Consider the following 22,263-nt stretch of genomic DNA (forward strand, 5'->3'; position numbering starts at 1 on the left):
TGGCGAGGATACATCACAACTCTGCAAACATGGCTCTCCAGCTCCTGTCCACTGTAGGCCTCCTGGCCTCCGGCGCTGCTGCCGCCGGCCATCTGTTCCCGGGCTGCCAGACTGACCTTCTCTCCAAAAATGACGTCTGCAACACCAAGGCTTCAGTGACAGACCGGGCCAAGGCCCTCGTGGCCGCCCTCACCATCGAGGAGAAGATCGCACTCACCGGAAGCACCTCCCCGGCGTTCCTCGCCTTGGGGTCCCCAGCTACGAATGGTGGCGTAAGTCTTCTGTCTCGCTCATCGAGGTTGCTGGGTCCCACACGCTAACGCACCTTAACCAACAGAGGAGGCTCTTCACGGCGTGGCTTCTTCGCCTGGAGTCACCTTCAACAAATCCGGCGACTACTCCTATGCCACCTCGTTCCCTCAACCCATCCTCATGGGGGCGGCCTTCGACGACAACTTGATCAAGGCCGTCGCCACCGTCATCAGTACCGAGGCGCGCGCCTTCAACAACGCCAACAGGTCCGGGTTGGACTACTGGACGCCCAACATCAACCCCTATCGGGACCCCCGCTGGGGACGCGGACAGGAGACCCCCGGCGAGGACACGTTCCACATCAAGTCCTACGTCAAGTCTCTCATCGAGGGCCTCCAAGGAAGCGACCCGGACTACCTCAAGGTGGTAGCTACCTGCAAGGTGAGTTTCCCCGAGTCGTATACCCATGAAACACTGGATCGATGATATCGACTGACACGCGTACCTGTAGCACTTTGTCGGCTACGACATTGAGAACTGGGGCGGCAACGAGCGGTACGATTTTGATGCCATCATCAACCCCCAGGAGCTGAGCGAGTACTACATGCAACCCTTCCAGACGTGCGCCCGTGACGCCAAAGTCGCCTCCATCATGTGCTCCTATAACGCATTGAACGGCGTACCAACCTGTGCCGACTCGTACATCTTGCAGGACGTGCTGCGAGACCACTGGAACTGGACCGACGACGGCTTTTACGTCACCTCCGACTGCGATTCCATCCAGAACGTCTTCTTGCCCCACAACTATACCGACACTCGTGAAGAGGCCGCCGCTGGCTCCTTGGTCGCCGGAACCGACCTCGATTGTGGCCAATATTATCAAACCCACCTGCCGGCCGCCTACGAGCAGGGCCTCTTTGACGATGCCGCCATCGACCAGGCTCTAGTGCGTCTCTACTCGGCACAGATCCGACTGGGCATGTTCGACCCCGCCGACAACCAGGCCTACCGTGCCCTCACCTTTGGCGACGTCAACACCCCTGACTCTCAAGCACTCGCCCTTAAAGCCGCCGAGGAGGGCATCGTCCTCATCAAGAACGACGGTACCCTGCCCCTCCAGACAAAGGGTCGCAACATGACTATTGCCGTGATTGGCCCCTGGGCGAACGCGACCACGACCATGCAGGGCAACTACGCCGGCATCGCCCCCTACCTTCGCTCTCCTTACTTGGCCGCCAAGGACCTGCCCGGTGTCAATGCCATATACGCCGGCTCGCCAGGTGACCCGACCACAGACGGCTACCCGGCTGCTATCAAGGCCGCGAAGGACGCGGATGTCATCATCTACGCCGACGGCGCCAACAGCGCCGAAGAGCAGGACCGCAACCTGATCCGCTGGTCTGGCGAGCGCCAGGACATCATGACGCTGCTCGCGGGCTACGGCAAGCCTTTCATCCTGCTGCAGATGGGCGACCAGCTCGACGACACGCCCTTCCTCCACCACGAGAACGTCTCGGCTATCCTCTGGGCCGGCTTCCCCGGTCAGTCCGGCGGCGACGCCATCATGAACATTATCACGGGCAAAACGGCGCCCGCCGGTCGCATGCCCGTGACGCAGTACCCGGCGCACTATGTCAACGACGTGCCCATGACCGACATGAACCTCCGGCCCAACGCGACGTCGGGCAACCCAGGCCGCACCTACATGTGGTACAACGAGTCGGTCGTGGACTTCGGTTTCGGCATGCACTACACCAACTTCACGGTCACGTTCGCCAACGGCAGCGACGACGACACCTCCTCGTGGGATATCCAATCGCTGACGCAGGGCTGCACCGAGACCTACAAGGATCTCTGCGCGTTCCAGAGCGTGGGCGTCTCGGTCGAAAACAAGGGCTCGGTCAAATCAGATTTCGTCACGCTCGGCTTCGTGGCAGGCGAGCACGGCCCGGCGCCCCACCCGATCAAGCAGCTCGTCGCGTACGAGCGCCTCTTCGCGGTCGAGGCCGGCGCCACCGCCACGGCGCACCTCAACCTCACCCTCGGGAGCCTCGCGCGTCATGACGACACGGGCAACCTGGTGCTCTACCCGGGCGACTACAGCCTGCTTGTCGACGTGCCGACGCAGGCCATTTGGAACTTCACCTTAACGGGCGATGAGGCCACGTTGGAGGAGTGGCCGCAGGCTCCTGCTCGGCAGTGAGTCGGTAGGTGTGGGGAAAAGAAGGAGGGGGCGATAGAGTGGGCGGGAGGGGAGAGTTATAGTAAATAATGTCTATATTTGCCGCGGTTTCTCGTATATATGAAAGATGATTGAAATGACGTTCTCATTGACTATGTGTTTGTGCCTCCCGTTATCGGGTGTATCGTGATGCGGTGTGCCATTCAGCACCGATCGGAGAGAGCGCCCGCAACTGTGTCTCGTTACCTTACCTTTTCTAGAGAACACGGAATATCAGAGGGTTTTCGTCGGGTGGGTTGGTTCATCATCGACGATGAGTTCTGTGTTGCGATATTCGCGCAAAACGCAAAGTCGCATTAACCGCTCCTTCCATACTGTCCGGCCGAGGTTGCTGCTACTCCAATTGTCGTAAGTTGGTTGGGAGACTTTGCATGCGCTACGCATACGTTGCATGGAGGTGGAAATTTCTGAAGACGATCTCCTGGTCAAATTGGGAAGCTGGTTTCGCTCTTTGGATCTGAATTCTGAAGTTGAGTCCGGTTTTCAATGCTGCGCTGACCATCCCCGGCATCTTTGATCATACGTCTGGCCGCGTCTCGTCCCGGCTCGCCTGGCTGCTGGTGGGAGGTTGGATGGCTGGGTTGGTTCCATTTGGATTTTGGCCACCACACGACGATACCGGCGCGCTCCGACCCGCCGAGAGTGGTCGGCTCAGTGGTCGGCTGCCTGCTATTCGGGTAAGCGTACGTCGGTTCTTGCTCTTCGTTTTGCCCCTGTTTGTATCGCGATTAGTTCCATGGTGAGACCAGCAGATGCCGAAAAGACAACATGATGTGTCTGAGATGCTGTAAAGGTCGCGAGAAACCCAAACTGGCATCAGTCGCGATCGTCCGTCATTGATAAAACCTGCGACGACGGAGGCTAGTCACGTTAGTTGGCTGGTTTGGCCCCCACCGGGAGCCAGTTTTGGATCCTCTCGTAACTTTGTCGTCCCCACGCTGGCTGGCTGCTGAGCCGCAACCCAGTAAGCGGGAATAAGATTCGGCTTCAGATGTCCATTGCGGCGAAACCTGTTTGTCAAGCGCAATGACCTGATTGGCCAATGCCATGGCCATATCTGCGGATCATGCTGGCTCAAGCCCAAGCAAAAGCTTTTTGGTGGGCACTAACGGCTTCTGTCATGTCCTTTCTGAGTCCGGCCCAGCCTGCAGATACATCGAGCGAGACGAGACGACGGCGTCACCGCGCCCATCTCTAGCCATCTCACCATCCATTGGTGATTGGTCTGCCCTGACTAAAAGGGAAGAGGCTACAGGGAAATGGCCTCCATAAAAAATCATAGCACACTTGCAGGGCAATAGATAGTGAAATGATTTTTCCTCCCGCGCCTTCTGCCCTCCTTTCCCCATACTGCCTGGTGGTTCGTGCGATGCAAATTTTCGTTCAACTTATGGAGCCACCCACCGAGGAGCGTCTTTTCCTCTGCCATGGTCGGTAAGGGCTGCTCTATTCGGCCTGGATCTGGCGACTGGGTCTGGGGGACCACCGAGTAAAGCAAGCAGCCAGCATGACTCTACTGTACCGAACATCGCACGGTTTCTGTCTCTTTAATAAAAACCCATGGTCGCATTTGCTTCTTTTTCCCCCTTATTCTCGTTCTTGCTCTCTGTTCTTGGCACTTCTCTCGTAATAGAATATACCTCCAGCACGCAGAAAGGTACCAACAAGGGACACAGTACCTCGGCCCCCTGCTCTGGTTCCCTCTAGCATCGCCAAAACCTTAACCACCTTGACGGCCCACTGACTTTTTGTCTTTGTGTGTCTGCGCGTGAGAAGGAGTAGCTTTCGCCTCAACTCTTCTTCTTCCTCCTCTCCCTTCCGGGTTTGACATGGCTATAATGAGCAGCGAAAAAGAGTCGACGAACAAGGACGCCGAAGTCAAGCTCCCCCACCATGAGGGCACAAATTCGCTCAGCGGCTCCGGCAAGGATGTCGAGGCCGGCGGCGCTGAGCTCAAGCGTGGGATGCAGTCCCATCATCTGCAGTTCCTCGCCATCGGTGGCACTATAGGCACCGGTCTGTTCCTGGGAAGCGGCAAGGCCATCAACACGGCGGGGCCCGTCAGCACACTCATCGCCTTCATCTTCGTTGGCGTCATCGTCTTCTCCGTCATGACGAGCCTGGGCGAGATGGCCTCCTTCATCCCCGTGCCCGGCTCTTTCACCGTCTACGCCTCCCGCTTCGTCGACCCCTCGCTCGGCTTCGCCATGGGCTGGATCTACTGGTTCAGCTGGTCCATCACCTTCGCCCTCGAGTTGACCGCTGCCGGCCTCATCATTCAGTATTGGGACGCTAGCCTCAGCATTGCTATCTTCATCACTATCTTCTGGGTCGTCTTTACCGCCATTAACTTCCTGCCCATCCGTTGGTACGGCGAGTTCGAGATGTGGTTTTCGAGCATTAAAGTTGTGACTATTGTTGGCTTCATCATTTTTGCCATCTGCATCAACGCCGGCGCCGGCGATCAGGGGTATATCGGCTTCCACAACTGGGTCCATCCGGGCCCCTTTGCCGAGTACCTCGTGCCGGGTGCCACCGGAAAGTTTGTCGGGTTCTGGTCCGTTTTGGTGACGGCCGGATTCAGCTACCAGGGTGCCGAGCTCGTCGGTGTCGGTGCCGGTGAGACGGCCGACCCCGCTAAGGCCGTCCCCTCGGCCATCCGCTGGACCTTCTGGGGCATCCTGTCGCTCTTCGTTTCGACCATCTTCTTCGTCGGCCTCCTCGTGCCCTCCGACAACCCGGACCTGAACCTCGGCAAGACCGACGCCTCTGCGTCGCCTCTCGTCATCGCCGCCAAGCTGGCGGGCGTCAAGGTCCTGCCCGACATCATCAACGCGGTCCTCCTAACGGCCGTGCTCTCCGCCGCCAACTCTAACGTGTACTCGGGCAGCCGCATCCTCGTCGCTCTTACTAACGAGGGCCATGCGCCTGCCTTCATCCGACGCACCAACAAGATCGGCACCCCTACGTCGCCGTGGGTATGACCTCAGCCATCGGCCTCCTCGCGTACATGAACCTCTCCGAGAGCGGAGGCGACGTCTTCAACTGGCTGCTCAACGTCACTGCCATTGCCGGCTTCATCACCTGGTCATGCATCTGCATCTGCCACCTTCGCTTTATGAAGGCCCTCGCGCACAAGGGGACCTCGCGGGCCATCCTGCCGTACCGCGCGCCTCTGCAGCCGTACCTGACGTGGTTCGGATTGTTCTTCTGCGTGCTCATCCTGATCACGAACGGCTTCACGGCCTTTATCAACGAGTTCAGCATCAGCGATTTCTTCGCGGCGTACATCAGTCTGATTCTGTTCGTCGTCCTGTTCGTAGGGCACAAGCTCATCAAGCGAACCAAGGCGGTGAAGCTGGCGGATGTCGATATCATGTCAGGGCGGGTGCAATGAAAATGAGTGTACGAGTAGTAGTCGAGCGATTTTAATGTGTAATTTAAGAAAGAAACAAGCCATAAGCCTGGGTGCCTGTTCGATGAAATCTTTGGTGATGCGTGTTGCCCGGCTTGACGTGGGAAATCATGGGGGTTTGTCTGTGCTTGCTTTCCATGTCAAGTAAACAAGCGGCTGTCTGTTCCACCTGCAGCGACCACCAGTAGCACCTTCCGCTGCCAGCACCAGCACGTGCAAGATCTGGCACCAAGACTGCTAAGGGCAACGATTGGCTCCAAAATAGGTACCAAAAGGCAAGGAGCACCGTAGCAGAGTACCTACATACCTGAGGTCTGATCAATCGTCTTCTTTTACGGCACTTCCAATGACCAAAGGACATCGCCGCAGCCATTTTACGGACGGTGGTACCCATTTATCTCAATTCAAGGAATTGGTCGGATCCCGGTCGTATTGAGTACACTCACACAGCATGCTACATACTGAAGCTTCGGGGGTTCTTTTGTTACTTCATCTATCGTTCGTATCTACCAAGCAAATTGTATCAGCAACGTGTGGCAAATAGTATCCTGGCCTATATCCTGGCCAAGCGAGACGTATGCCCAAGTGACCAAATGGCCAGGGACAATCCAGAGCTATCAAAGCACATTACAGGCTCCATCTCGTTCTTCCTCAAATTCTTCTCCAGAACCCGGATCATCCAAGTCCTCAATCTCATCCATCTCGGAAGCAGAATCGTCGCTGGCGGTGGGCTCGGCTGGGGGTGCTGCTTCAACGCTAGCTTCAGAGAAGAAGACATGCTCCTTTGTCAGCTGTCGACCTTGGCACAGATAGCCCATAGGTGTGTGAAGGATATTATGACCGCGTCGACGAAATGTCAGCCAGTCCAGGAGAAACCCTCGAGGGTCGTCGGCTGAGAACTGAACATGTTCCTGGCATCCTTTCTCTTTGCTGCCGCCAGCCTGGAGCTGTTGGGCGATCGCAGCCCAGGACTCAAAGTCTAGGTAGAGCCGGCCCGCGAAGATGCCCACCTCCAAAGGAAGCCAAGCAGGAAATTCGTAACCAGAAGGAAGGGTTGGTATAGTGTAAAAGTTCATACGCCCTAACGTCTCCATAACCTTAGTGACAGGTGCTGCATAGGTGAGCAAATACACCTTCGGGTGTACCTGACCCCTGAGAGAGCTCAGCAGACGCTCCGCCTCCTCGCGTATGATCACTATGCCTGTTTCGCCGGACGGGCTCCAGAGAATCCACTCAACAGGACGCTGCGGCCAAAAACAAATCAATTGATTAGAACTCGTACACGGAGAAAATGTTATCGAGCCACTTACCATGAAACTGTCATTTCGCTGACCCGGGACGACGTCGATTGTCTTTTCGAACTCTGTTGAGACAAAAAGTCTTGTTGATGATTGCGATATCCGATGTTTGGAATTTCATGTCGGTGCCTCTGGTATGGGCTTGGTCAAGATATACAACACAGTCTTCCAGCTTATCTGCAAATGGTGTTGCAAGAAGCGGAGCATCTGCTTTCCTGCTCTCTCTGTATGTGGCCCAAGCTCGGTTGTCGTCCCTGAAATAAACCGCAACTTTTGCTTTCTTGTCAACTCCCAACCACTGCCTTGCAACGGTTTTGTTATCCATATCTAGTATGTATGCCCCTGCGTCAATAAGGACTCGAATCCCTTTGTCGTGGATTACCTGTAACAATTTCTGTTCTGTCCATGCCTTTTTAGTCGTTGTGCACATGGCCGTTACATACTCTCCTTTCCTGGCCATAGTAGATAGGTCAAGACCTCGGCGTTTGTGTGATGGAGAGCAGGGAGGTTCTTCTGATGAATAGTCAATGGAAGCATCCATTTATTGTAGTTTGTTCCGCTGAAACCGCTAGATCTCTGATGATTGCCTGTGGGCGAGAATTGCGGCAAATCCCATCCTGATGCTTGGAGTTTGACTGAAAACTGCCTCGCATGATTGGGAAACACAAAATTGTTCATGAAATGATCTAGCACGTTTCTGCTGTAACGCAAATATCGCTAAAGAGCTCTCATTTGCTTCTCGTCTTTCGAGTTTATGTTGTTGACGTTTCGAAGCGTTTCTGGGACACCACGGCAGCCTCCTGTCCATCTGTCGAACTCGGCAGCAGGATCGTCTGAATCCAGAACCAGCTGTAGACCCTGCATCATCTGTGCCAAATTGACTCCAGTATAGTAATAAGATAGGCAAGTCAGAATGATTGCGGCGTCTGGATGACCAAACTCAGCCTGAGGGTGTGGGATGCCTTTGGCTTCAAATGGAACCGCAATCGGATCCCTAGATTCGTGAAGACCGTACTGCACATTCCATCTTTTCTTTAGGCAGGAAAGCAGAATGGTGTTCCTCAGCAGGCCTCTCAAGAGATGGAGACATTTGAAAGCTATTTGCGGCTCAGTGAAACACCGCGATACTTCCAGTATATGGTCTGAGGCAAAATCTGCACTAGACAGCACCTCTGCGACGTCCACTGGCGTATTGGAGTTGGTATGGCTCGAGAACCGGAGCCCAGGAACTTTTCCAGTTGCAATTTGCTGTGTTATCAGAGTTCTAAGATATTCTTCAGCCTGAACATTCAGGAAATGCACTGTAGGATAAGTGTCTCCTCGTCGAATGAAAGTAACACCCTTTGGATGCCTATGTTCCACATAGATCAGCTGTTCTTCAACAAGGTCGAGGATGTTCTGGGCGATTAACCAGCGATGTGGATGGCCATCCAGTGCTTCCTGGCTACCACTGGGATAGATGAGCTGTGTCTTTACGGCCAATGTGAAATCAGACTCGTCCAACACGTCGCGACAATACTTTGACACCCATCCCTGAATAGCAACCAATCCTGACGCTGTAGTTAATTTGCAGTCTCTCAACTTTTGCAAACCACTCAACTTGAAGGAAAGAACGGATTCTGGAGTAGTGATCATAATACCCCGTGATATCATCAAACGTTTGTGGAGTTCCTCGTATGAGGTGATCATATGCGGCGAAGTTGGCGTGCGTCGGGTGAAGGGTATATGCATGATTGGACGGCCAACTAGAACGCCGATTCTCGATTGCATTATCTGTGCTGTCTGTAACAAGAGTGCCTTTGGGACGATAAGGCGTGCTAATTGGGTCTTGTTCGCGAGAATGGCTGCTGCCATCGGTAAGATCACCGATGTTTTCCCTGCATAAGCTGTCAGCAGAGCTAAACATCTTGCTTGCATACTGTCTTACCTCTGCCCATATTCAGTTGCAAAACGTAGTTTGTTGCTGATTCTTTCGCTATAATGGCATTAGCGAGATCCACCTGTTCAGGTCGGATAAGAATGCCTGTATCAATATGCATGAGCAACCACTCGGGGGTCTCCATGGGCTTCCAGTTTTGATGGCCAATGTTGTAGTATTCTTCGGCCAATCTGTGGTCACCAAGATCTTTACCTCGATTACTTGTTGCGGCATCCAGCATGCGACGGTACTTCTGAAGAATAGTGATGCTCATGCCATACCCAACAATAGCTTCTTTCATACTATGGCTCAGGCTGACGTGCGCAGTCGAGCTTAGTTGCTCAAGGATAGTGATCGGAGCCACGGATGGCCATAATGTCGTTAGCCGAAGCCAATGGAACCTCTGATCGCACTGTGCGCATGCTTGTTGAATGCTGGATAGCATAGCCGTGATCATATCCATTGACGTTTGTATGGCTACGCGGATACTGTTTGGATCGATTGACTTAGGTATAGCTGGTTTGAGAGACTCGTCGGGTCTGGCTTTGTAAGCCTTGAGACTCTTATCTAGGTCTTGGCCATATAGCTTCCTGGCACGATCATTCGTATTATTGATGAAGTGGTGAATAATTTTCGACAATTCTTGTGTCTCGGTAGTTGACCTATCAACCTTTGTGTCAGTACTAGTCCATCAACTGCAGGGATAAACCCGTGCGTTTCAAAAAAGGTATGAACGTAGATCCTGGAATAAACGATGCAATCATAACCCTTGAGACACTGGAGTAATGGGGAATAACCACTGGAATAGGAATCTCTTACCCAAAGCACTTGTTTTCTTGTCCAGGGGTGCACATATCCGCAAGAGGGCTTATACAGGGGCCTTCTTTGATTAGAAGTTCCGGCAAAGATGGCACTGCCGGGTGGTCCTGTCTCCGCGTGTGGATAGACATCCCATTGTTCCACTCGGTAGGTCCCATATGCTATTCTTCTCCCCGGATGTCACACGCAGATCCAACAGTCACTCTGCAAAACTAACTAGCATACAGCATCGGCCTAACAGGGGCCTACATTCCGGAAGGGCTACGGCGCCTAAAGGTAGAAAATAAAGGAAGGAAGGACCTTAAGGTCCCCTACGATATATATATAAACCTTACACTTAACCTTACTTTAAAAAAAATTAAAAACCTTAAAAGTATTATAACGTGGTTTATTACTACGCGACGTATATTACTTAGCGACACACTTAAATTTAATTTTAATATAATTAAACTTTAACGCGTAATATTTTTATAATTATAATGCTTAATTAATCCTAAAAAGATTAAATAGTTTTAATAATTTAAGCGATACGAAATAAACCGAATTAAATAAGCTAAAGAGTAATAATAAAAACTTATAATATACTCGAATTAATTTTACGTTATCGAATTTACAGCCGAATTTTAAAACGCGAAATCCGACCGAAACGATATAAATTAAATTTAATTAAAAAAGAGGTACTTCGTAAGCATATAATTAATTTAGATATTCGAAAGATGCCTCCCGATTTCGCTAGTGTAAAAGATATAGCTAATCTCTTTACCGCGTCGCGCGGCGGCGACCGCGTCGGTAAGTACTAGGTTAAGCGCTTTATTAACCGTAACCCGGACTTAAAGATTAAAATAAATCGTTAATACGATTATTAAAGAGTTTTTTATAAAGATTTTAAAGTTATTTCCGGCTAGTTTACGCTAGTCGCGAATATAAAGGCGAAATACGAGATTATTAATAAAAATATTTAAAATTTCGACGAGACCGGCTTTATAATAAGTATAATCGGGTTAATACTTATTATAATACGCGCCGAGCGGCGTAAAAAAGCGAAAACGGTTTAGTTTAATAATCGGGAATAAATAATGGCGATTAAATACATTAATTTATAAAGCTAATATATTCCGCCGTTTTTAATCATTTAAGGTTAATATTACCTCGTGAACTAATCCCGCGAAACCGATTTACCGGGCGACTAGGTAATTAAGCCGACTTTTAATAGCTAAACTAATAACAAAACAGGCTTAAATTAAATTAAGCATTTCGATAAACATATTAAAACGTAGACAAAAGGTTCTCACCGCCTTTTAATTATTAATAGCCACGAGAGCTATATTTCGGCCGAATTTAAAATATATTATTAAAATAATAATATTATTATACTCGATATATCTCCTTATTTATTTTATTTATTTTAACTATTTAATGTAATATTTTATTCGGTTTTAAAGCGTACTTATATAAAAAAATTAAGCTATTTATTAAGGATTCGATAAATTATATTATAAAGCTTAAATTTTTTATCGCTTTTAAAGCCGCGTATTTCGCTATTTTTATAGGAAATAATATTAAATTTAAATTTAGCGTTTTTAATTTAATTCCTTATAATCTCGACAAGGTAATTAATAAGTTAAATATACGTCTCCGGACGTTTATACTTAATTTATCCCGTTTAAGAACGGCTAGTATTTATAACCTTTAAACGCCGTTTAACTTTTAATAAATAATTAAATATTTTATTTATATTAAAAAAAGTATTTACTTATTTAAAAAGCTCTCCGACGCCGATTTTAAATACGGTAGACTAAATAGCGAAGTGTATAATTAAAATAGCTTATAAAATAACTTTTATGCGCGATAAAATATATATATTAAAGGAGGTTAATTTAGCATTTTTTAAGCGCCGGAGAGCTAAAAAGTCGCGAGTTTAACTTAAAAGAGCCCTTACTATTAAGGAATCTCAGCAGCTACAGAACGAAAAGGTAAAAGGAAGCGTTCAGCGCCCGATAAAGGTAAAAATGGGGGTTCGTCGAAGCGGAGGGCGACCGGTGAAAGGCGCTGTGGTGTTTACGGCGAAATAGGTTATAATGCGTAAACATGTAAAAAGGATATAAAATTAAGCGAAAAATCGGATAATAAGTAATTTTAATTAATTTTAAACGTTATAATTAAATTAATTTATATAAAAAGGTCGAAAAATAAAAAAAGTACGTCGTTAAGTAATATATATCGCGTAGTGATAAACCTCGTTATAATATCGGCTTAATAAAAGCTTATATTTCGAAAAAGCTACGGCGCTTAAAAATAAAAAATAAAGGAAGGAAAGACTTTAAAGTCCCTTATAATATATATATATAAACCTTATACTTAACCTTACTTTAAGTAAAAAAAGAACTAAAGACCCTAGAAGTGCTATAGTTAAATATTAGCTGAATTAGATCCAAGCCCTTTAAAGCCCTTGTCACACCGGAGTCCATTAAGAATTGCTTAGGCCTTCTCAATGTACTCTAACAGCTGGAAGTTTTGATATGCTCGAAGCCACTTGGGTTTCACCGCCTCCAATGCAGCTTCAAGATCCATCGTACTTGAATTAAAACGCTCGAATGTCGGGGATTCCACCGGCCATTGCTTAACCAAATGGCGTGCCATCTTGTGACACTTCTGCGTTTGGCTGTCTTGGTGGCTTCTACGTTTCCTTTCCTGTTCCTCTCGGCGCAATTTGGGATCCTCAACATACCCAGGGCTGAATGGAGCTAGAAGAGTCGCCAGCTTATCCTCATTTGGTTGGATTTCCTCCTCAGCGATGCTGAAAGAGGAACCCGATGGGGTCGGTAGATCAATCAATTCCTTTACACGCCCAAAAGCAGCAAGCGCCTTGATCATATCCATATCTGGTTTTCCCGAGAAAGCAAGCAGAGACAAGTGAAATATGAGCTTGAATCTTCCTGAAAGGTAGGTTCTCTTACAGAATTGTAAATGAGCACCCCAACTGTGGCTCATATGATCTTCGATCAAGCTGCCAAGTGTGGTCGAGCTGTCCGAGCTGGTATCTTTGAAGCCCCCTATCAAGCTCCAACTTCTCATGATCGACTTTAGCTCACGGGATGTGTTTATTTTGAGATGCAGGTCCCAACAAATACTCGATATGTGGTAAGTATTCTCTGCTCGAGGTGATACTTTGCGATCTCGTGGCTCGTAGACACAAACCTTCCCCTTTGTGAATAGCTTGGTGATGTCGTTCGTCCTCTGATACCGCGACGATTGGACCTTCCCACGCCTTCTAAGATGACTATGGCAGTCTTCCACAACAAATTTGCTGTTTGAGCCTTTCAGACTAAAACCGCAAAGATGGTTGGATTTAGAGGCTATTCTGTGCACTGCTGTGTAGAAAAAGTCGCTCTGGGCAGTAGGAGATAAACGTTTATCCCAAATAACCTTTTGAAGATGTCTCTTATCGCTTGGGTAGTATTCTCGCTGCGGGCCTAGTGCTGCAAGAGATTTTATAATGCTGGTGCTCTTGGGGTCCAGGGGTTGCCAAGGCTGACACTGACCGCTCGCAAGGATCGCGAAAGCCTCCTCAGTTCCAGTTCTACCCGTGAGAACATCCGGAAGAACAAAGGAGGTAAACGCATGCAGAAGCCCCTTGAAAAGGAGTTGGCCTGGTTCGGGAGCACATGTCAAGCGGCCAAGAATTCTGTCGACTGAAAATCTGTAATAGTCGTTGTTGGCCTTCGCTGTCACTTCGGAATGGATTCCACGAAGGTGCCACTCCAGCAGCCCATTAGCCGTAATAATACTCCGTTGTTGGTGATTGTAAACTTCGCGCAGCACTATCATGCTCATGAACCCGTCTAAATGGAAAGATGTCAGTAATCGCAGTGGACAGAAATATAGCAGTTCAACAGGTGCAATTGTCCAGATAGGCAGGGTTTTGGAATGCAAATTAGACTTACGTAATGTTTGTATATCTTGATCTTGGTCAATCTCAAGACCAAGCTTTTTGCTCTCTAACAGTTTGTTGTTGTTGACAGAACAAGAGATCGAGATACTTTAGCTCCACCGAAAGTCTTCCGTCCTCTGGCTGGAATATCGTCAGGCGACGTGGGTCTTCAAACCCTTGGAAAATACGGCCGATTTTTGCCGCCAAGGAACCATGAGGGTTCACAAGGGAACTTTTCCTTCTTGTTGCTCTTCTGGTTCTTATATCCACTTTCCAGTCACTGAATCTTGTAACCCAGGGGTTTGAGGCCTGTCGAATCTCCAATACGCCTTCAGAGATGTTCAGCCAGTGGACACATCCGTCCAAAAGGCTCGACGGCAAATCATAGCTACCAGCACTTTGAAACGCTCTCTTGGGAATAAACTCACGCAACCCATCGCGCATTACATCAGATGATAGCTTTTCCGTTGCGGAGACCGAAATGGATTTTATGGTCTCTTGGGTTCGCCAACAACTGGTGTGACATTCCTTTCAATGGCGAGGGCGACGTGAGAAGATTCTGGTTCCCAAACAGGAGTACCACATCTTCCGAATTGCGGATCTCCAGGGGAAGCTTGCCGAAGGGTTTGCCGTCGATGAGTAAGTACCCTTCAACATAGCTATAGTGGATGATCTGTTTCTCGTGCCCTTCAATAGTGCTTGTCAAAGTAGCAGCAATCCAGGTGGAAGCGCCCTCATATTCGTATACATCACTGAGTTGTTTCCAAGACGAGAAACTCTGATGTTGACCCTTTTCCGACTGCTGCCAGACTACGCAGATCGCCTCCTCGAGGCCCGTCGAATCCGCCATGATGGAGTTGCATATCTTTGCTTTCAAGAGCGCAGCTATTTTCGCATCTCGAACAAACATCGTTCTAGGTACCAATGAAAGCTTTGCTGGGTCATCGATGATGTTCATCTGGAGGCATAATGAGGCTCTGGTATGATCTCGAAGCTCATCCTTTGACAAGCTGGTTGCGTTGATCAATATGAGGAAAGTTCTGCGGCATATCAAAGATGCCCAAAACATGTACTTGCCAACAAGCAGCGCGGAAGATCGATCGGTTGAGCATTGAGACTTGGACTGGAGCTCAGCTATCCAACCCAGTGTTACGGCACGGATTTCCTGCACCAGATTCTCAGCGGTTGAGCGATCTAAGCCTTGGCCGAATTCGAATAGACGGAGGCTCAGAGTCAGAAGTAAATCCATACATGGAGCTTCCCTTGTGTTGAATCTGATCGCGCGTAGCTTCTGGTTTATTTGATGCGCTAGAAGCTTTCTGAATGCAGAGTCCAAGAAGGGCACATGCATTTCACCTAGTATGGAGCTTCCTAGCGAAGGCCCAGCCTGCAAAACGAGATGTGTGATCGTGAACATTGTGTTCTCGTCTCCAAGATTGAGATTTGGGGATTGTATTTCTCTCAAAATTTCGACCCAACGTAAGTTGGTGGAAGACAGAATCTGCTGATGTGCTGCGAATTCTTGTACAGACATCTCCCGTGGACAGCGGTTCTGATTAGCTACGATTTTGTAGGTAGATAGCTGGAGAGAGCATTGCTTCTCTGTTGTGGTTGAAAGTGCTGCTGAGGTCCCCAACGCTGGGTGTTTCGTAGTTCCACAGATGTGGTGTAGAGTTAAGCTGTCTCGAGGGTCCTTGATCCATATCTTTGCTACTTGGTCGTAGTATGCAAAATCAAGTGGATTGGGGAGTAAGACATATTCCTTCTCAACATAACACCTTGGCCTTTATAGTGAGTATCAAGAAAGGACTTTTTATCCGAAGCCAAGGTGACTGAGCCGGACTGATATGCCATGTAGCCATTAAGCTGTGAGTATTCCTCAAGCCTGATCTTACAAGATTCACGACTGCCCCCCAATGTCGGTTGGGAGGGCAGCATGAAGGCAAATAGCCCAGGTAGCATCTCTATAATCTCGTAGATGTTGAGGCATGTCGATAACCAGCATAACTGCGGCCTTTTGAGAATCACACACTGGCATGAAGTCTTCGTGAACCGTGATCTCAAGGCGTCTGCGTGAACGTATGTAGTAACACTTGGTGCAACCGCGGATGTCGCGGTCTCCATTGAAATCGATGGTACAGACGCATGTGTCATCACATATCCGCTGTGATAAATCTCTGTACTGTTCGCGGCACTTTATCCACTCTTCTTCCTTTGTGTCCCGCGACACTTCTGAGTCCGAATTGATGGTGGCGTGATATTCTTTCAGGTCGCTCGCATCTTGAAAGTATTGGGCTGCAAACCATTTCTTGTCGATTTCTGACAATATTGAAGGAGAACCAACACCTGCTTTTTCGATCCTTCGACGGAGATAGGTTTGGATCCGGCGAAGTAAGTCAAGTTTGTCATAAGTTGAGACGTGTAGCGTATCGAGCATCTCAGGTGAAAATATCGGATGAAACTCTTGAAGCAGAGGACATAACTTGATGACTTCCTGGTCTAATCGTGTCCAAATGTTGAACACTGCTAGCAAATAGCTGCTAATATGCTCCGGGTTGTGTTTCAAGCTCCACAAGGTGCTTTGTAGCTTTTCGGAGCGGAGCTGCATGGACAAGTTTAGGCAGTTCGCACGGCATCGAGACAGATCGAGTGACGTTGGAACTTCCCAAGTTGACCAAGAACTTTCATAATCGCCAAGCTCGAGGTAAATCTGCGTGAACTTGTTGATTTTCTGCATTGCCTCTCCAAGTTTCGGTACCGTGGAGGAAGTCGGTGTCTGATTCGCGGTTGGGGACTTTCTCAATAGTGCTTCAAGATGCCCGATGCTGTTTGGTAGCTGCAGGAACTGGTCTGCTGGTTGAGCGTGTAGTTCTAGTTTTGGGATTACCCGTATATAGGTGGCTTTCTTACGATCCCATGTGCTCTGAACCTCAGCTTCGGCGTTAGTGACAATCGGCGTGATGATCGGGGTCACAATGTCCAATAATCTGACCAGGAGTTCGGAATCGTTTTTGACATGCTTGGAAAGCTTTGCAAGGCGACGACATAGCTTATTCTGGAGTAGCACTGTCGATTCTGGATTCAGCTTACTCGCACAATCGTCGAGAAGATGGGCAAGTATCATCACAATCAGCACTTTGTAGCATGCCTGTCCTTCATCATCACCAAGTCGAATTTTGAGGAATCTGTGAATGGAAACCCGAAGAAGTAGCCAAAAGGGTAACCTGCTCCATGGCAGTTCGGCGTTGTCAAGGTTCACATCATCGCGAACCCGTTTCCGAAGCCGGGGGCATCATAGGATACTCCAACTGCCTCCAGTAAAGACATGAGCATTTGCGATAGCAAAGCAGGGTCGACGGTAGAACGTGGCTCGATAACAGAAATGCCAGCCTTTTCAACCTTTGCTGCAAGGGACTGAAGGCTCTCGAGGCTTGCTTGTTCGAGAAATAGAGACAAACTTTCTTGAAAATCAATTCTTTGGAAATCTTTGGTCGAAATCTCGGCTGAACGACCTGGGAAGTCCCATTGGAGAGCATCCTCTGCAGCAAGGACTTGAGACGGAGGCGGCGATACCTCAAAGGACTCGAATATAACTCGGTCTTCACCAGCACTGCGGGATATCAAAGTTAGTAATCAGACCAAAAGCGATGGCACACAATATTAAGACTTACGGAAAATGACGTCGTATGACGAGTGCCGCATTCTGTTGTACGACGTACAAGATCAATACGTGCTCATTGTCAAGCGTATTGAAGGCTTGCACCAACTTGTCCTTATCCAATCGACCCTGATTGAGTTGTTGGCAAACTTTGAGAGACTTTGCAACAGCCTCCCAGGTGCCCTCCAGCTCGGGACCTGTGATGTTGCGCAGGCAATGGCATGCTTCAAGCAGGCGTCTTAGGATATCGTTCTGGATCGAATCCAGGTCACTGTCTTGCCCTCCTGGTACCTTTGGTGGAAGGACCAGGTGGTTGTAGACAGCTTCTAGAGAGGCCATCAGGAACGCGAGTCGCAATCAACAGCCTCTCTAGCATAATATGAACTCGTCTGAACCTTGGGTGTGTGCTGGTGGAAGGAAAGTGGGCAAGGAAGTAGGTCTAGCTCATATTGACAAGGAAGATTGTTGGCGGTGAAAAAGTTGAACGCAATGCAACGAGGTGGGAATGGGGCAGTGAATCCAAAGTCAAGATGAGAATGAATTAGTACTTGCAGGTTACATGTAGGAGGCCTGCAGGTATTGGCGGGGTCCAGATCCATTTACCAGATGGGCAGCATTCAATGTTGAAGAATTTGGATGCATTAGGTACTTTAGGTAGTGCCTGAAACTTGGCCTAAGGCAAGTAAATACTGCCAAAACACGTTCAATAGGTGAAGAACGGGTGGAGTGAAAGTGACTGAAGGCCCGAAGAATTTCAGGACACACTGCCATGATCCAGAAGCAATTTCCGAGCCAAACTAAACGACATTTGAAGTTCTTTTGGGTTCATGAACGAATACTTTTTGGAAGAAACTATTGAACAATCTATGGGCAACGCGTCATATTTTTGACTGGACTTCTATAAAAAAACACGGCTGATGATGAAGAGAAGAATAGCCCAGACTGGACTGAAGTTGCAGACGCATCCCAAAACTAAGTTCTGTGATGTCGCCTTGTTTGCTTTAGGTCCATCCAGCAAGTTCCAAGTAGGGATTAGTCAAGTCTTGCTAATAACCACGACCGCACTAGAAACAAGAGCGTTGGGTTGTCTTCCGGCCCTTGGTCGAGGTGGGAGAGTAAAATCGGTCGATGAAGACTGAGATCACTGGTCTGGTTTACCGCCGAAGTATCTTCGTACGTTTTGCGACTGTTGATATTCACGACGACAACTCCGCAGCCTTCGGCTCTGGATGGGTAGCCACATCTTGATAGAGGCGCCTTGCCTAGCATCAAGGGTGTCGTGTAGTCAGCAGATCACCGGCTCGAATATGACACAATGGCATACAAGAGTCGGACAGGTAATATACCTAGCTAGATAGGAACATTGTGGGAGGAGTTGGGGGGATTAGGGTATATATAATACCTTCTTTTGAGTCGATATGTGTTGAGTTTGCTTGGTTTTGAGTCACTTGCTTCTGCTGGCCTGTGCTGGTAAGAGTCGAACAGCAAAAGAGCAAAAAATACCATTGCGGGAGGGAAATGGCAGACCTACTGATGTCGTCAATGACGTATGAGATATGTCTAGGGAGGTAATTCTCTAATGTCATAATATTTGCATTAATTGCCCAAGTTGTGGTTCGCCAGTGGGATCGTCGTGATGGCTTGAAAGAGCAGCCACTGGATCTACGGTATTAATGGCTTGTAAGAAACACGCACTAAGGCCCGCAGCCCGAGCCGCAGGCGCCGGTCGCATAAGCGGAGCCCATGTCCGACCGACCATCTGGGACAGTAGCGTATTTCGGTGCCGGAATAAACAGTGGATGCAGATTGATTGCCCTTCAATCGATCCAGTAAAATCCATAGTGGGATCGTACCACCACGTTTACTCAATGCACATCGGTTATTACATGTGTTTAGCACATGTACAGTCGTTCGTCCAATGTCCAAAGCGGACTAATTAATAACCGCCGGTCATCCTAGCCAACGCCTTACCAGCGGATGTTCCCGTTCAACAGTCTCGGTCGCACGTGAGAGATCAGGCGTTGGTCCCGTCCAAACGCTTCCTATTCATGACTACTTTACCATTCGCATCCCAAACCACGCGGGGCTTAGTTCAGGCTGATAGCGTCAATGTTGCCGCGTTTCTTTCGATAGTAGCCCAATGAATGGAGAAGAGCAGCAGCAGCGGATCCCGGGAAATCCAAAGGAAGCAAATGTGTCCCGATGCATGCAGGTATCTATCCTACGCGACGATGCGCCGCCTCCCGTGGCCGCGGGTAGTGGATGCCGATTGTTGTGGGCTGTGCAATTTGAGGATCTGGGGGTGACGGGAGCCGCCAAGAGGCCAAGCACCCCATTTGGACGGCACCCGGCAGAGTCGGCACACCATGTATCAGTCTGACCAGGGTGGATGGAGGCGCAGAGCCCGTCAGCGAGACGCGCCCAGGCGACCCAAGCATGCCGAGTGACGATGCAGCCAATCACGCCCCGGCAGCAGGAACAGTTGTGGCTCGGAATTGCGTGGCCTCTGGTCTCGGCGGTCATATTGAGTTTCCAAAATGCACCCTTCGCCATTCCCATGCCTCCCAGGCCTCCCAGGCCACTCTCGGCCTCCCGGGCTGTTGGGGCGCCTTTTTCTGCGCGGCCACTGCTTCGCCCGCTCGCTGCCCGCGTTTTCCCATCTGTCCCCTCTTGATATTGTCCCCCAAAAGCCCCAGCTCCACTGCCCCGATTGAACCCTTATTTCTCCCGACTCTTCTTGACATACATAACTTTCGCCGGCGTTTCCTCTGTCAGACAGTCTTCGCGACAAAGCACCGCCACAAACCAACCAAACAAAAAGTCCACCGATCTCAAACCGCCGTCGGTTCTGAGTTCCTGCAACATACATCTTCACTCTCCACGCATCGAAAGTTTAAGCGAAAGCGCGTTTGCGATCTAAAAAGACCATCCACCTGTCCAACTATCGGGACCATGTCTCAGCAGGGCTATTATCAGCAGGGCCCTCCCCCTCAAGGATACGCCCAAGGGTTCGTGTGCCCCCTCGCGTTTCAATGATAGCAGTGACCACGTGTATTTGAAGGGCCCTCAAGCTAATTGTCCCACAGTCCTTATCCTCCTCCTCAGCAGCCGGTATGTTGAACCATCGCCTTGCGACATCGCTACCTACGTCCTCCCCTTATAAATGGCGTCTTCTCTCGCTTGGAAAGGGACCGATAGTGTTGTTCTGCCGGGCGCCTCGAGCCGCGAACTCGACCAATCTGTCTCGGTTCGCGGTCGCCGCAATTACAATCATGTCTGACTTGTGATGTCCTAGATGTACTACCAGCAACAACCTCCGCCACCCCAGCAGCAAGAAAAGAGCCACGGCTGCCTTTACGGATGGTGAGTCCCTACCCAGCCCATCTCCGATCCATCATGCCTTCGGAGCGGTCGCATAGTCCTGTAACTAACATCTGCTCTACGATTGTAGTCTCGCGACATTGTGCTGCTGTTGGCTCTGCGGCGAATCGTGTGAATGCTGTCTAGAATGTTGCGACTGTTGTTAAGGCAAACCGAAGCGACGGAGAACCTGCGGTGTCGACGACTTGAGGGCATGCTCAGCCCGCGGTCGACCCCCTTTCGTTATCGGCGGACGACAACAAGCGCATCGAGATTCGCAGCTGTGAGATATTGGCATGAGGTCGGAGAGAGATGAACGAAACGACCATTGGTTGCATTGTTGGTTTATTTCATGATGGGTATCATACGAGGGCACGACCTCTTTCCTACTAGTGTTCAATAAGAGACTTATCATTGGACTCGCCTTTTCTCTCTGCATGCTTTCGTTGAGCCCCTAGCCGCCTCGTACCCAGATGTACTTCGTGTCAGGCGAAAGTTTCGACCCCCCTAAAATTGTACCCTGCTCATATTAGGGCGATCCGATTAGAGGGGCATAGTTGTGATGTGGCTTGAAACTATAACGCGCTACGGCGACAAAGGAACCAATGAGAAAAAGACAGATCCAGTATGGACTGGCGCTACCTAAGCTCTAAGTCAACGTCGCCTCATAGTACATCAAGGCAAAAGTCTCCCGGTCCTTGCTACAATGCAACAAGAAATCCCCGAAACGTCTACGACCCGTGGTGTTCTGGTCCATGACTGCACTCCGGGCGCTTCCCTTGCACCTGACTACCGACACGTCTCTCCCAGCTCAACAGGGAAAGCCTCCAATCGCCCCTGCCGAGCTCCATATTGAATCCGCACGACCAGCCGGGCCCCCGAGCCACGCGCGAGTTGTCCGTCTCGTTGTCGGCTTCGTGCCGGCCTGGGCTCGTCATGAGATCCCACTCCTCCTCCTGGTCGGTCTTTTCGTTGCTGATGTCGGTAGCCGGTGCGCCGTCTTCGCCGGCCGCGGCTTGGCCTCGGCGTTTTTCCGTGGCGGGTTCGGCGAGTCCAGTCCGGGTTTCGTTGCCACCACCCCCGGCTTGAGATGATGAACACCAGTGGGGTCCGGCGAACTTGGTGACTTGTGTGAAATAAACCGTCAGTTTTTGAGGCAATTATACATCCACTGATAGGTGCTTGTGCAACAGTGTACAACTCAGACGCGCAAACTTACCTACTGGGAGTCGGCCTGATGCCCCACCCCTTTGTGACATTTTCTCACTTGGCCGCGAAAGGAATAAGATAGTGCCGTTTTTGGTAGCTTCAGCTGGTAAAAATATGAGCCTACAAGATTTAAGTAAGAGATGGTGTAGAATAGGGAAGTG

General features: G+C 49.7%; 7 protein-coding genes across 7 annotated transcripts; 2 read left to right on the forward strand and 5 right to left on the reverse strand.

Moving 5' to 3' along the window:
* Positions 1-29: 29 nt before the first annotated feature.
* Positions 30-2,455, forward strand: PG997_012470 (uncharacterized protein; the record flags this gene model as incomplete). Its single annotated transcript, XM_066816784.1, has 3 exons — positions 30-276; positions 338-693; positions 764-2,455. 3 exons carry the CDS (start codon positions 30-32, stop codon positions 2,453-2,455), a joined length of 2,295 nt encoding a protein of 764 aa, XP_066662476.1.
* Positions 2,456-4,332: 1,877 nt separating this feature from the next.
* Positions 4,333-5,891, forward strand: PG997_012471 (amino acid permease; the record flags this gene model as incomplete). Its single annotated transcript, XM_066816785.1, has 2 exons — positions 4,333-5,472; positions 5,520-5,891. 2 exons carry the CDS (start codon positions 4,333-4,335, stop codon positions 5,889-5,891), a joined length of 1,512 nt encoding a protein of 503 aa, XP_066662477.1.
* Positions 5,892-6,526: 635 nt separating this feature from the next.
* On the reverse strand, positions 6,527-7,222 carry PG997_012472 (uncharacterized protein; the record flags this gene model as incomplete). The annotated part of the gene is made up of 2 exons (XM_066816786.1): positions 6,527-7,153; positions 7,220-7,222. 2 exons carry the CDS (start codon positions 7,220-7,222, stop codon positions 6,527-6,529), a joined length of 630 nt encoding a protein of 209 aa, XP_066662478.1.
* A 702-nt stretch (positions 7,223-7,924) lies between these two features.
* PG997_012473 (uncharacterized protein) lies at positions 7,925-9,588 on the reverse strand (the record flags this gene model as incomplete). Its single annotated transcript, XM_066816787.1, has 2 exons — positions 7,925-9,093; positions 9,135-9,588. 2 exons carry the CDS (start codon positions 9,586-9,588, stop codon positions 7,925-7,927), a joined length of 1,623 nt encoding a protein of 540 aa, XP_066662479.1.
* A 2,834-nt stretch (positions 9,589-12,422) lies between these two features.
* On the reverse strand, positions 12,423-14,319 carry PG997_012474 (uncharacterized protein; the record flags this gene model as incomplete). The annotated part of the gene is made up of 2 exons (XM_066816788.1): positions 12,423-13,983; positions 14,051-14,319. The coding sequence occupies 2 exons, from the start codon at positions 14,317-14,319 to the stop codon at positions 12,423-12,425; spliced, it is 1,830 nt and encodes a 609-aa protein (XP_066662480.1).
* Positions 14,320-14,323: 4 nt separating this feature from the next.
* Positions 14,324-17,872, reverse strand: PG997_012475 (uncharacterized protein; the record flags this gene model as incomplete). Its single annotated transcript, XM_066816789.1, has 5 exons — positions 14,324-15,659; positions 15,686-15,906; positions 15,929-17,099; positions 17,135-17,485; positions 17,547-17,872. The coding sequence occupies 5 exons, from the start codon at positions 17,870-17,872 to the stop codon at positions 14,324-14,326; spliced, it is 3,405 nt and encodes a 1,134-aa protein (XP_066662481.1).
* Positions 17,873-21,624: 3,752 nt separating this feature from the next.
* On the reverse strand, positions 21,625-22,152 carry PG997_012476 (uncharacterized protein; the record flags this gene model as incomplete). Its single annotated transcript, XM_066816790.1, has 2 exons — positions 21,625-22,019; positions 22,113-22,152. 2 exons carry the CDS (start codon positions 22,150-22,152, stop codon positions 21,625-21,627), a joined length of 435 nt encoding a protein of 144 aa, XP_066662482.1.
* Positions 22,153-22,263: the final 111 nt, after the last annotated feature.

This window comes from Apiospora hydei (genome assembly GCF_038363865.1).
Source record: "Apiospora hydei strain CBS 114990 chromosome Unknown utg000009l_segment0_segment0, whole genome shotgun sequence".
Lineage (NCBI taxonomy): Eukaryota > Fungi > Ascomycota > Sordariomycetes > Amphisphaeriales > Apiosporaceae > Apiospora > Apiospora hydei.